The sequence below is a fragment of the Tenrec ecaudatus genome, chromosome 6 (genome assembly GCF_050624435.1).
Source record: "Tenrec ecaudatus isolate mTenEca1 chromosome 6, mTenEca1.hap1, whole genome shotgun sequence".
Classification (NCBI taxonomy): domain Eukaryota; kingdom Metazoa; phylum Chordata; class Mammalia; order Afrosoricida; family Tenrecidae; genus Tenrec; species Tenrec ecaudatus.
In genome coordinates this window covers 60,634,192-60,648,138 of record NC_134535.1, presented here as the reverse complement: position 1 = coordinate 60,648,138, position 13,947 = coordinate 60,634,192, and the positions used below count along the sequence as shown (strand labels likewise).

Below are 13,947 nucleotides of genomic sequence, written 5' to 3'. Positions count from 1 at the left end.
AGGTTTCTGCTGGCTCCCACATTCTCTTACTCACAGATGTGCTTCTGGAAGCTTTCTGCAGAGCCCCTGCTGTGTCGCCTAAGTGGCCCCTGATGTCCTGTGCACACCTCCTTTGTCACGCTTTACTGCGATCTCTGCTTTTCTGTCAGTCTCCTTCCTGGCCTATGGGAATGAATGATAGTCACAGTGAGAAGTGGCAATGCTGAGCTGGGGATGATGTGAAACACTTGATATGAGTTCATGTAATCCTCAGAGTAGCTCGTTTACTCCTCAAGCAGTCTACTAAATAGGTGCTGGCTTTAGTCTCTGTTTATGGATTGGGGAAATAAGGCCCAGAGAGGCTGAGTCGTTTGCCCAAGGTGGCACTTCTGGGAAGACTCTCACTCAGAATTTGAACTCAAATCTGACTGTAGAATTAGGATACGTACCTGCTCAGGCTCTTTGGGCTTTGCGATTCTAGCATATGGCGCATGACCCAGAGCAGGGCCTGCTGGTAGGGAGGTGAGCGATTTAATGAGGGAAGTTAGTGTTTCCAGTGTCCTTGTCGTTAGCCTTGCCTGGCTTTAATCCAGTCTAACTCCAAGGAGAATGACCTTTAAAAATATCCTTTTGATCATATAGTGCCCTGTTTAACATTTGTCAGCGACTCCAGCACTTTGAAGATAAACGTCTTACCTCAATACCTGGGAATCTTAGCAGTCTGGGCTCAGCCAGCTTCTCCAGGTGCACCTTCAACTGGAGATGATGAGGTCCATTCAAAGCTTCATTTCTCTTCCAGTAAATTCATTATTGATTAAATAGCTACTCCACTCCCTGCAGGCCCTGCTCTCGAGGTGTAGAATCTGTATAATAAGAATTGATTCTGCCCTAGAGGGGCTTAGAGTTTATTCAAGATGGGTAGATGAGCACATCATCTCTGCCATGACTAAATTAAGGCACTTGTACATATAGGCTGTGGTGGGGCTACAGAAGGACGCTGTTCCCATGTCTGCCTTGTGTTTCCTGGCTCCAGTCAAATGATGGCCTATTTCCAGAGAATCCTGATGACTTAAACTCCTGGGGACATGCTCATTTCTTCCTACAATGCTACCCCTGCCAGTACCATGTGCTGGTGAGTCTATTCTAACTCATTAACACCCTGTGTATCAGAGTAGCACTGGACTCCACAGGCTATCAATGCTGATTTGTTTTTGGAAGGAGCTCACCAGGCCTTCCAAGACTCAAACCTCCCGCCTTTCCATCAGCAGCTGAGTATGTGAATTGTTGGCACCACCGGGCACTCCTGTGAATCCCTCCGGAACCCAACTCACTGCCATCGAGGCAATTTAGACTCATGGTGACCCCATAGGATGGAGTAGAACTGCCCCTGTGGGTTTCTGAGATTCTAACTCTCTATGGGAGGAGAAAGCCCCATCTATCTCCTGCTGCGAACCCCTACTTATTCTTAAACATCTCTCTCAAGTATCACCTGCAGGGAGTTTCGGACCCATTCCAACCGGCCCAGGGAAAGGCCTCCCTAGAGTCCCACGTGATGCTCAATGGACCATTGCTGGCTTTGGACTGCTTTGGCTGATCTTCTCCACCTCTCATTGGAGTGTCAGCTGATCTGACACTTCAATGTACCCCTCCCTTAGTTACAAAGGAGACATTAACTATGAATGTATGAATGAATGAAATAGTAGTCAATTCATGGTTCAAACATACCTCCGGACTGGCTGGGGCTCGGGACATCCACATTGCATTTCCACTGCAGTTTTCTTTCCTGTGGATGTTCAAGAACAAGAGCGAAGGGGCGCATTCCGCCTGTTCTCTTCCTGTGCCCCTCCTCCCCCATTAACTCTCCATCTAAGTTCACACCAACGCTGGCAGACCAGACGGAGACATCCTCTGTGTTTTAATCAAAGGCACAAGTATGGAGGGGGAATCTGAGGACCAAACATTGGAGTTCCTTAATTCAGCAGCATTTGCCTCTTGTCTGAGGACTGGGCATAGTTCTTGTGGGACAAAATTCAGAGGAAGAGTTTACCAAGCAAGGCACCAGGGTTGTGGAACTTGATGTAGGAAGAGAGCCTCTGAGATGGAAACAGAAAGGATCTTCATGTAGGATGGGTGGGTGGTGGATGGGCAGGGGCGGAGAGGCCGGGGGTATGGAAGGAAGGTCCCCGCTGTCAGCATCCTGCCCACACTCTTGGAGAAGCACTATTTCTCCCAAGGCATTTGCTCAGTGCACTTCATGGCTGTAACTTTGGTTTGTTGGTGGAACCGCTCAGTGGACTGATCATCAAAACCACATACTTTTTCTTAGCCAGCTCAGGCCAAGGGCCACAGGGACTGGGGTGAGGATTGTGCCCTGGTTGCTGAGCCTGGACAGTGAGTCAGGCAACAAGGGGCTCGCTTCACACGAGCAACACGGGGCAGCTAACCAGGAGCCGACAGAGCTGTGGACAGCTTCGGCTTCTGTAAGCCCACTGCCCATCTGACCCCAGAAGGTACTGGAGGAACGGGATGTCCCCAGGGTTGGCAGATGAGCCTCAGTGACGGCATGGGAGACCCTCGGCATGCTTTCTCCGCGGGCTCATGTGTCATAAACAAGCGTCGGAGACATTTAGAGCCGAGTGTTTATTTTTAAGAGCACGAGATTTATTTTAAGAGCCATTTGAGAGTTGGCCCCTGTGTGTAAAATCTTCTGAAAACAATTTCGTTGACACGATGGATTCGTCTTGTTGAGTTATTTCCCTCGGGTTGGAAGAAAACAGATGGGATGTTGGAGTCCGGGAGGAAGGCGGCTCCTGCAGGATCCTGGTTCTTCAAGGGGTTTGGACCAGCCCCAGCCGGCAGCTCCTCCCTTTATCTACCTGGGGGTGCGGTAAGGACGACCAGTGGTGGAAAGCAAGTCACACACCTGCGTAAAGCCGAAGGGCACCAGCAGGGGTGTGTGCGGGGAGCCGAGCAGATCCCTCCACCCATCTGCTGGACTCAGCAGGCGGCTTGACACAGCCCGTAGGCTGGGTGGCGCGGCTGGGCTGGAGCAGGAGGAGCACGAAGGAGCACCGCGGGCGCCGGCACCGGGTCAAGGCAACGGACAGCTCACAAGTGGACCCTGAGAAATGTCAAACGCCGCGCTCTAGATTTTTACAATAAACAAGAAAACGCTCAGGGATTCGAGCAGCCTACCCTGTCTCCCTTTCTGGCTGCGTGCGCCTGGTCAAGCTAGTGAACCGGAATCGCGGATGGGATGGGTACCTCACCTGCAGACTGGCGGCAGAGGGATCCCTACCTCCCAGGGCCGCCAGGAGGATAACCGGAGACCATGCAGGTCAAGGGCGTGGCCGTTTGCTCGGTGCAGAGGAAGAAAGCTGACCGACTTCAGGGTCTCAGACAAGTGCTATAATGTTCCTGCCCCTTTAGCACCCTCCCCCCAGAACCATCTTATATTTTTATTAGGAGAATAAATGTGATTCATCTAGTCGATCACTTGGTTGTCGTTAGGTGCCATCGAGTTGATTTACATTCACAGTGGCCCCATGTGGAGTGGGACTGTGCGACTGTCCCCCCACCCCCACCCCCCACACACACTTCCCTGGACTTGTCTTGGCTGCCATCTTTACAGAAGTGGACCTCTCCTGTCTTCCACAAAGCGGCGGGAGCGCTCGAACCGCCAGCCTTGCAGTTAGCAGAGTTCTTGACTGTGCCTCCAGGGCTTCTGAACCACCGTGGTCTTCTAAGCGTAGAACGCACCCGGTCACTGCCCAAACCCTTTGCTGTGCTCCGACCTCCACTCCTAACTCGCTGCCACGGGTCGTTTCTCCAAGGTTCTAAGTTCCAGCCCCCAGCTCGTGCCCTTGCGGCCCCGAGGCCTGGCAGGCTCCGCCGGCAGTCTTTGCCCAGCTGGCCCGTTCCGCAGAGGGGCCTCGACACGTAAAGATGCTTCGACCTGCACTCTATCACACTGCTCTGTTATGTGTGTTTTTTTTAGCCACTGTCGCACAATGCCGTGTTTAGGTATTACTCACCATAAACTGTGTCAATATTCCTCCTCCTCTATGCGGCCCCTCCATCCCCTTCAATGCAAGCACCCTGAGGGCAGCCTGTCTTTTCATCCCCACTGGGGTATGCCCGCACCTCTGCGGGGCCTGACAGTGGGTGAGCTTCGCAGACACTGGCTGAAGGAATAGAAGAGAAAATAGATCTCGTGCTCTTAAAAAAAATCACGCCTTGAAACGAAGGTGGGTCATCTGCTCTTCTCCATCCTATCTTTTCATCAAAGTCAAGGTTTCAGACTAACCACTATGCGGGGATCCTCCTGATTTGTAGTAGTATTTCCTTCCTATGTGTGGTACTTAGAAAATCTGTCTTCAGTTTGAGAGGATGATCAGTGAAGGGGTGGGGTCTAGCTTGTTACTCATTGTATAGCCAATGAGGCCTCTGTGTGGGCATGGCCTTCCCCGAGGATTCTGGGAATTGCTGTATTTCCTCCTTGGAGGTGGGAGACACACTCTCTCTCAATCACTCCCTGAGTGACACTCTACTGACAAGACACGTGGAGACAGACCACTGCCAGTGCTGCTGAGATGCTTACAATGCCGCTGAATCCATAAGACTTCCCCACCCTGTGATCTTCCTGCATTCGGGATTATTGCATGTGTTTCGTGAGTCTGAAGAGGACTTTATAGATTGGCATCGGACATATGGACTAATATCAGACTTATGGACTTGGTCTGGACTGGGCCGGGGTGTTTTCTCAATGTTCAATTGCTCTTGTATATAACCTTTTTCTTATACACATGTGTCTATGAATTTGTTTCTCTAGTCTACCCGGATAAGCACGCTATGACTCTAGTACATACTTGGAAAAGTGCCAGGTTCCTCTTAATGCAGAGAATAGTTGGCACTCTCTCAGCATTTCCCATCCCTCCCTCCCCCTGCTCGGCTTCCCTTCCCTTTCCTTCTGATCCACTTCCTGCTCTATCTTGTTTCTGGCGGCCAGAAAGTTTTCCTGTTGAGAGATGCTCAGGAGTAAACAATGATGATGTGACAGTAACCCCAAAGCAAAACGTAAAAGGATTCTCTTCTAACAAGTGCAGCGGCAGAATGTGAAGAAGCCATTGCTCTCTGTGGGATATTGGTGTGGAAGACAAAGAGTTTAGCATAATCTTTTGGTTTCGCACTTCTGGTAAAAGACACACACACACACACACACGAGTTGTTTTGGATTCTCTGCTATGAATATCATGTTCTTTAGAAAAGCAAAGCATCTCAGCATACACAGCCAAGTGTACCACACAGGATAGAGGTTGCCTCACCGTCTAGTGTCCTTCCAGCCCTTCTGGAGGATGGGTTGAGAGCCTTTGTTTATTCATCGCAGCGTAGAGAGCAATTGACTTCAACGAATCTGGCTTCCCTCTGTGGTTAGCAAACTAATAATAATAAACTGCAGTCTTAGTTTCACCCCGGATGGCAGTTTTGAGATACAGCTTATCTATGGGCCACCTGCTTGTGGTCATCAAGTGCGACATGGAAGGAGTCACCAGAGTGGTCCTGTCTCACATGTCTCAGCGACTGGGGTAAGAGGGGATCTGAAGGAAGCGTGTCTTCAGGTTGTAACTCCCTTTGCTGCCGAGAGCCTGACCTTCACTCCTAACCAGGAATGCAGCGAGAGTGAAGGTAAAAAGGATTCAGAATAGGGAGCGTGCCTCAGTTACGGCAGCCCTTTGCCCAAGGACCCTCAGTCTCGTCTTTGCGAGTGAAGAACTCTGTCTTGGGTCAGCGGCTGTGACAAGGACTGCCTGACGAAGTGGCAGAGATGAGTCTGCCAGCGATGGTCTGTGCGCTTCCACCCCCCCCACCCCCCCCCACCCCCACCCCCGTGAACCTTTTCTAGTGAACTTAGGAAACCGCTAGGGGTTTTGCTTTGGGCAGTGTCAGTCTCAAACCTTACAAGCAGCATTTGTTTTGTGCATAGCCCAAAATTTCCGTTTTCACGCGGTCAAGTTTATGGAATTTGTCTCCTTTGGGTTTTCTGGCTTTCACCGTCCTGGCTAGAAAGGACTCCCGCCTCTGCATCCAAAGTAGAGAAACATGGGCCCCCTTTTCTGTTAGTACTATTATGATTTATGTAAATTCTTGATCTGCTGAACCAAATAGCTGCTGTCAAGTGCTTGCTCCCCGTGTGTCAGAGTGGATCTCTGTTTCATTGGCTCTTTGATAGCTGACTTTTTGGAAGTAGCTCACTAGGCTTTCCCCAGAGTCATCTCTGGGTGGATTTGAACCTACAGCTTTGGGCTAGCAGCTGAGCATGTTAACCATCTGCATTACCCAAGGACTACCAGAGCATCTAGGAATTCATTTGAATATAAAAATGAGATTCCAGTGTTTATACTATTTTTCCCCATTGATAAGCAACAATATGTTTATCATACACTCAATTTCCATAAATGTATTTTAGTTTATTTCTGAACTCATGTTCCAAAGATTGGTCTGTCTATTACTATAATAGGAATCTGTGTGCCTTTTGTAGACCTGATTTGAAAATTTCCCATATTTACTGTTACAAATTACTTTGTTCTCTCTTGCCTCCTCCCCCAACCCCCCAAAAAAGTCACCTTGGCTAGGACATAATTCTCAGTCTCACGTAATTATCCCCTATTTTGTGATGTGATATAAATATCCTATGTGTTGTAAAGCCTAACAGGATAAGAGGTAGCTATTTTAATGAGGCAGGATCAATTTCTTCTGAGATATAAAATATATTGAACAAGTGCGCAGAGATCAGGGGGTCTTGACTACCACCGAGAAAAAAGAGCCAGGAGCACAGTGTGTCCATCGGACCTCAAGTGCCGGCACTAAGGAACTCTTACCCGAGGGAAGATTGGTGTCAGGAACCTCAGAATTCAGACTTCTAGCATCTTGCACTGTGAGATTTTGTTTGTTTATTGAAATAATCCGCTTGTGATATTTTTGTTATAACAGCACTAGATAACTAAGACATGCATTCTTCTGTTTGTAATTTCCCTAGGTATTTTGCATTATTATTGAGATAAATTTGTCATATGAAATAAAATCATTATTGACAATTTTTGATACTTTTATTTTCTTGTTCAAATGGATTGCTAGTCCATTTAGGATTGCAATATATAATCGCACTGTAACAAGAGAAAGGGCTTACTCTGGAATGACCAATAATTATTCCTATGCAAGTTCAAGATGGAGAAAATTAAAAAGAAGTTCACGAGAGCCAAAATAGTACCCTGAATAGCACCTGTATTTTGAGACCATCTCAAGAATAGATCTGACTCACTGAGCACTAATGACCATAGATCATATGAGTTCTAGGATGACATCAAGGCCATCATACATGAAGAAAGGTCATTAGAAAGACAGAACAGAAAGACCAAAATGAGTATCAGAAGAGACCGTGAAACTTGCTCTTGAACGTAGAGAGCTAAAGTGACCGAAAGAAATGATAAACTAAAAGGACTCTTCAGAAAGTTTCAAAGGGCAACTTGACAAGACAGAATATTGTAATGAAATGTGTAAAGACTGGGACATAAAGTCCAAAGGGAAGGCATGTTCAGCATTTCTCAAGCTGAAAGCAAAAAAATTGCAATATGGAAAGCTTCTATCAGCACAAAATATTGTATAATTCAGGAAGCATTAAAAAAAAGGAATGAAAGACAGGGAAGAATATAGTTACTGCACCAACAAAAGAAAATTGGCTGACATTCATTCATTTCAGGAGGTAGTACATGATCAAGAACTGATGGTATTGAAAGAAGTCCAAGCTACACTGAAGACATCGGCAAAAGATGATAAAGCGAGTGACACGCATACATGCATAAGAAAGACCTTTTTCAGCTCAAGAAGGTGCCCGGCCCAGTCCAACTCAAGTCTATAGGTCTGATGCTGACTGGGGCTCTCTTCAGACTCGTGCAGCTGCAGGCCAATGCAGCAGAAAGGTGACATGGGAGACGGGGGATCATTGACCGGTGGGTGCAGAGCCACGTGGGTCCGAGGTTTGTGGCAATATGGCAGGGTGCCAGTAGCTCCCAGGGTCGGTGGCTCACATGGAGCATCTCCTGGAGGCAGACACAGAAACCAAACTAGCAAGAAGGCAAAGGGAGAGAAAGAGAGGTCCCAGATTCTCTCTTACAACAAGGCCTCACCCCCAAGGAGGCATCATGTGGAATCCACCCCTACACTTTCATCCTGGGACAAGTTGACACAAAGTCTAACCACCATAAACACTAACCAAGATGTTTCCATAAACAGATGCAACATTGCAAGTGTGCACTCACTCATCTATGCCAAGAAATTTGGAAGGCAGCTAGCTACCAGGCCAACTGATGCATTAACAATCTTCAATATGCGCAAATGGTTAAACTGCATTTGCCGAAAGCAAAGAGAACTTACTGGTGAAGATCCAAGACTTCAGCGTCCCCTTACAAAGAAAGGTTGACCAACAGAATGTGGAAATTATCAAACAACATCATTAGTAGCACACACAAATAAAATTTTACTGACGAGTCCAAAAAAATAGTTGCAGCAGTATTTTGACAGGAAACTGCCAAAAATTCAAGTCAGATTCAGAAGAGTGTGTGGAATTGGGGATACCATTGCTGATCTCAGATGGATTTTGACTGAAAACAGGGAATTCCAAAATGAATTTTCTTGTGTTTTATTGACTATATGAAGACATTCTGCTGTGAAATAATACTGAATTATAGATAATATTGGAAGAATAGGTATTCTTTATTGTGCTCTTGTGGAACCTATAAATTACCTATACATAAACCAAGAGGCAGCTATTTGAACAGAAGAAGTGTTTGCATGGGTTGAGATGAGGAAAATCATACACCAGGGCTGTGTCTTCTCACTGTATTTATTCAGTCGGTGTCCTTAGTGCTTCTGTTGTACAATGATTCGGGCACTATGATTGGCAACTGGCTCAATGGCGCCTAACAATAACCAGCACATAGGATGGGTTTATCAGAATAGATGTTGAATAGTAAATTTACTTTTGTCTTCAGTCAGGAAGGTCAAATACTATTGTACCTTTGATATGTGAATTCCAACAGCGATTCACCCTTGTTTTTCTTAGTGATGTCTTAGTGCTGAATTCTAGTTGACAATATTTCATTTATAATATGCACCAATGATATTAGTCTGTATCTATTTTTAAAAAATGTATATCTCATCTCTGTCAGATTTTGATAACAATTTTGTAGTGGTATCATAAAAATAATTAGGATTTTTATCTTTATCTTCACTCTAGAACTGTGAAAATAGTGAAGGAATTATCATTTGTTCAAGTTGTGAAAGAATGACTGATAATACCATCTGGATTAACCTGGCTAATAGCATCTGGCTCTGAGGGGCATTCTTTTTCCCAATTTGTTCTGTGGCAACTTGTCATTTCAGACATTCTCTTGATTTTAGTGATTTTAGGTAATTTTAAAATTCACTTTAGAAAATTACTTAGTACAATTTTAAATGTTATTAGCAAAATGTTATAAATATTTTCCCAAAGCATTTTAAATTTAATTAAATTAATTTGGTTTTGCAGCTCAGGGGTCCAGTGGCGCTCTAGGGAATGCGGTTCTGGATACCAACTTGCTGGAGGAGCTAATGGGCCACGATTTCGATTTGGGGGCCTTGTAAGTATTGAGGACACTGTTTTCCATTTGATATTTAAAAAATTGTGAAATGATTAAATAAATTTGAAAGTGTCCCTCCCTGTCTCTTTACCAGAAAAGTTTAGGTGAAATTTGTATGACACTTCAATAGGTGTCTGGCATATTTCATGAGTAAAGTCACTTATGCCTAGAGCGCTCTTTGTGGGAAGCTTTTTTCTTTTAAAAGAAAACCACAGAATCCATTTCTTGAATTGATACAGGCATATTCGGATTACCTATTCAGATTATCTACCGGTAACCAGTTTAGACAGTCTTTCAATGGATTTCTCCATTTCATCTAAGTTGTTGAATTCTAAAGTTCTTAATAACATTCCCTTCTATTTTTAATGACTGTAGGGTCTGTAGTGATAATTCTTTTGCCATTCTTCATATGGATAATCTGTGGCTTTCCTCTCTCCTTTTGTTGACCACTTTGGCAATAAGTTAATCAGTTTTCTACTCTTAATATATATATTTAATATACTTGTCATATACATATGTCCAATCCAGAGATTAGTGTAAGGAACGCCAGAATTATGATAACTCCTGAAAAACCTCCCCCTGCTGCCCTGACGGCCAGCTCCTCATCGCACCCCTAACTCCTAGCAGCCACGGAAAGTTCTCCAACTCTATATTTTCCCCTTTGCCCAGTGCCACCTACGTGAAATCACAGAGTATGCGACCCTTCGAATATGCCTTTTTTCATTTACCATATATGCTTTCTAATCAATAGTTCCTTTTTTTTCATGGCTAGGAAGAATTTCACTAAAAGAACCTAGCAAGGGTGTTTCCTTAGGCTCCTGGTCAAGGACATTGACTTATTTCCAGTTTGGGAAATTGCCAAAAGCACTTCTATAAATATTCATTGACAGATTTTTGTGAGAACAAGAGGTTTCATCTCTTGCTGGTAAATATGTCGGACACAGATTGCTGTGTCATACCACCACTTTAGCTCTATAAGCAACGGGCAGGATTTTGCCTGGCCATCAGTAACACATGAGGCCTTCAGTGATCTCTCCTTATCTCTAGCTGTTCGCATTATTAGTTCAAACGTTTTTTGGCTTGTTTAAAAAAATCATTATAACCTTTCTTATCAGTTTATAGTGGCATCTCATTGTGTTTTAATTCGTAGCTTGCTAAGGACTAATGTTGCCGAGCATCTTTTCATGTTTATTTGCCATTCATATGTTTTCTTTGATGAAGTGTCTTTTCATATCTTTGACTATTTTTAAAAATCAGTGTTATTTGAGAATTCATAAAATATTATGGATATAAGAATGTGATTGCCTATGTGTTTTGGAAAAGTTTTCTCCCTATCTATAGATGATGTTTCCATTTTTAAAAAGTGTTTTTCTCACAAAAAAAAGGAAGGCTTGAAAATTTTATCAAGTCACTGTCTCAGTTTTTTCTTAAATGGGTGTGCTCTTGACGTTCTCAACATTCAAACTCACCCACGTTAAGTCAATTCTGACTCAGACTGACCCTCCTAAGACAACCTACTGTTCTGTAGGGTCGCTCTGAGTCAGAGACGTTTAGTCTGCGGCATACATGCGTTTCCTTCTACACGTCTACACTTTACTTTTTGATCGATTGATATTGTGTAGGCTGTTGGAGGGGAAATGTGAATTTCAGGAAAGCATATTAAGTGTATCTAGAATCATCCACAAAGAGTCGTGCCTCAGAGTGGATTCAAGTCAGGAGTTTCCAAAGATTGCCAGAGTTCACGTTCATTAAAGATGTCTTCTCTCATCAGATAACCTATCATTACGCAATAAAAACTGGCCCGGGGCATGCAGTTAATTGGGGCTGCAATAAAGAGCTGGGAGTGGACAAGCGGAAGGAAACGGTCCAGGTCATGACCGTAAGGCTGTGGGGCCGGTTAGGTGATTGTGACATCTGTACGGCCTGTTCCAGCACTCCAGCCACTCAGTACAGTATCCAGAAGGTCCAGCGTCTAACGCGGCTCAGCGGCCTGTCTCTCAGCAGTTCCTTGCCCAAAGTCACCTCGGTTACTTTCTCTGTCAGATCCAGTTCCATGAAGGTGGTTTGACTCACGGTGACCCCAGGTGTGCTAAGACTACGACCAGGCTCTGAAGGGCTTTCACAGGCTGGTTTTTCACATGTAGATTGTAAGGTCTTTCTAGTCAGGTGCCTTGGGTGGACTTGAACTTCCAACTTTTTGATTCCCGCAGAGAATGCTAACCACTTGTCCCACTCAAGATCTACTCTGCAATATTGCCCACGAGCTGTGCTTTCACAACATGCCAGGGACACTCTTCATGGCAGTGAATCTAGAGATGCCGAAGGCTGGAGGAACTGCCAAGAGCTCGTTTGACTCTCATTGACCCATTTTCAGATCTCAAATTTATTTGAAAGTTGCAATTAGAGGTCCTGTAAAACAAATTTTTATATATGTTCTGTGGCAACTGTATGTGATACCGTGGGGGGAAAACAGCTTTATGATAAAAAAAAGGAAAAAAAATTGTGACTGCTGACTTGGATGAAGTTACATGAGCTTTTCAAGTGTAAAACTTCTCAGGGCCTCTGATGCACAGCAGGAGGAAGGATCTAGAATTTATATTCCTCAAACTACAGAGCTCAAGTGGCTTTGTGCGTTAATCCTTGGGCTGCTAACTGGAAGGTCAGCAGTTCTACCACACCAACTGCTCTGCTGGAGAAAGTTGAGGCTTTCTGCTCTTGGCTTTGGAAATCCCCAAGAGCAGTTCCACTCTGTCCATTAGATCACCGTGCACCAGAATCTCCTTGATGCCAGGGAGTGAGTGTGTTTCTCATGTTTATTTGGCCATGGGTTCCTTTGGGCTGCAGCTCAAGACTCTCTGGTATTTTCTTGTGAACATAATTGATAAGCTGAACTGAGGCCAGGCCGGTCCCCATGTGGTGTCTGAAAGTGGCCTTTCCCCTTTACTTCCCCCTTGTATGGTAGAACCCAGGGCGCTCTTTGTCGGAGACACAGGCTGACATCCTCGGTCATTTTGTCTGTTGCCCAGGTGATCTGTGGTGATGGACCACACTGGGAAATGTCCAGGGCATGGGTGCTGCTTGGTGGGAGGGACACTAGAGCTCTGGGGACAGCATCAAACTCTGGAGGTTGTAGTAAAGAAAGATGAGAGATGAGAGCATCCTGTGGGGTGTGTGTGTGTGTGTGTGTGTGCTTGCGCATGTCTGTAGACAGGTGGGATAAGTGGTGACTCTTCAGGATAGGCCTTATTTCCTTAAACATGGTCCAAGGTTCACTGGCTTCCTTCCTTTACTCAAAAGTATGGGCCGAGGAGCATCAGTATCAGCATCACCTAAAATCTAGACAGTTAGCATCTCAGGCCCCACTCCAGTCCCCCTAATAAGAACCTACACTTTTCAGGAAGGTCTCCAGGAGATTAAAGTTCACATTAAAGTTCTAGAAGTCCAGCATTTAGGCTACACAGCATGCTCTTCTTTCTTACCCCTTCCCACGTCCCAAGCCAAAGAATCAATACGGTTTGCTTGGGTAACTGTTTTTAGTTGGGGGCACATACCCTCATGAGCTCTAGAGACTTGAAGAGGACAATGATGCCACCTGTTGGGATGTTGAGATACATTTATGTCTGTACAGAATTAACTCCCAGGTGTCAGTGTATTTCACTCTGATGGTTGAACTTGAACATCTGGGTTGTACTGAGGATTTGGCTTCATGGGGTTGAGTGGAAAAAGGAATTAGGAGTCAGTTGCTAGCGGTAGGTTTCAGATCTGCTACTAACGGAGTGGGGCTGATGTCCCACTCTGTGCTCATGTCACAGAACAGGAGAGAGGCCGTACAAGTATGGTAATTCTGGGACAAGAGCTTGTTACAAATGGTTTGAATTCATTGGATAGTTTGATCTCTTAGTTTAAACTTCAGTAGTAGAGAAAGGCTAAACAGGAATGCTAATCAAGTCTGTCTTCTAGACCCTAAGGATATTTGTGTAAAATTAAATAACCTCTAATAATTGAGTTGATTAAGATGCTCTGTATTTAAATATTCCCTGTTCTTTAGAGGATACACTCTGACTCCAACTTGACTGTTGCTGAATGAATGATCTTATGTGAGTTGTTGAACCACATCAAGTGTCTGGCTGTGGAACAGGGACAATATTGTACCATTTGATATGGTGGTTGCAGGTATTCGAGGAGACAACACGTGCAAATGGTTAGCGCAGTCCCTGGTCAAGGGCAGGTTTTCAGTAAAGACAGTCTATTTCTAAGGGAGCCGAGGAGGGGAGGAAGAAGGGCCGGGGTCCTT

General features: G+C 45.1%; 1 protein-coding gene across 1 annotated transcript in view; it reads left to right on the top strand.

Annotated features, from left to right (window-relative positions):
* The first annotated feature begins 5,454 nt into the window (after window positions 1–5,454).
* Window positions 5,455–13,947, top strand: part of MYRFL (myelin regulatory factor like) — a 120,262-nt gene continuing 111,769 nt past the window's right edge. Inside the window, exons 1-3 of the mRNA XM_075553229.1 lie at window positions 5,455–5,564; window positions 8,269–8,411; window positions 9,563–9,653. Of these exons, the coding sequence (XP_075409344.1) occupies window positions 5,455–5,564; window positions 8,269–8,411; window positions 9,563–9,653 (344 nt within the window). The remainder of the gene's footprint in view (window positions 5,565–8,268; window positions 8,412–9,562; window positions 9,654–13,947) is intronic.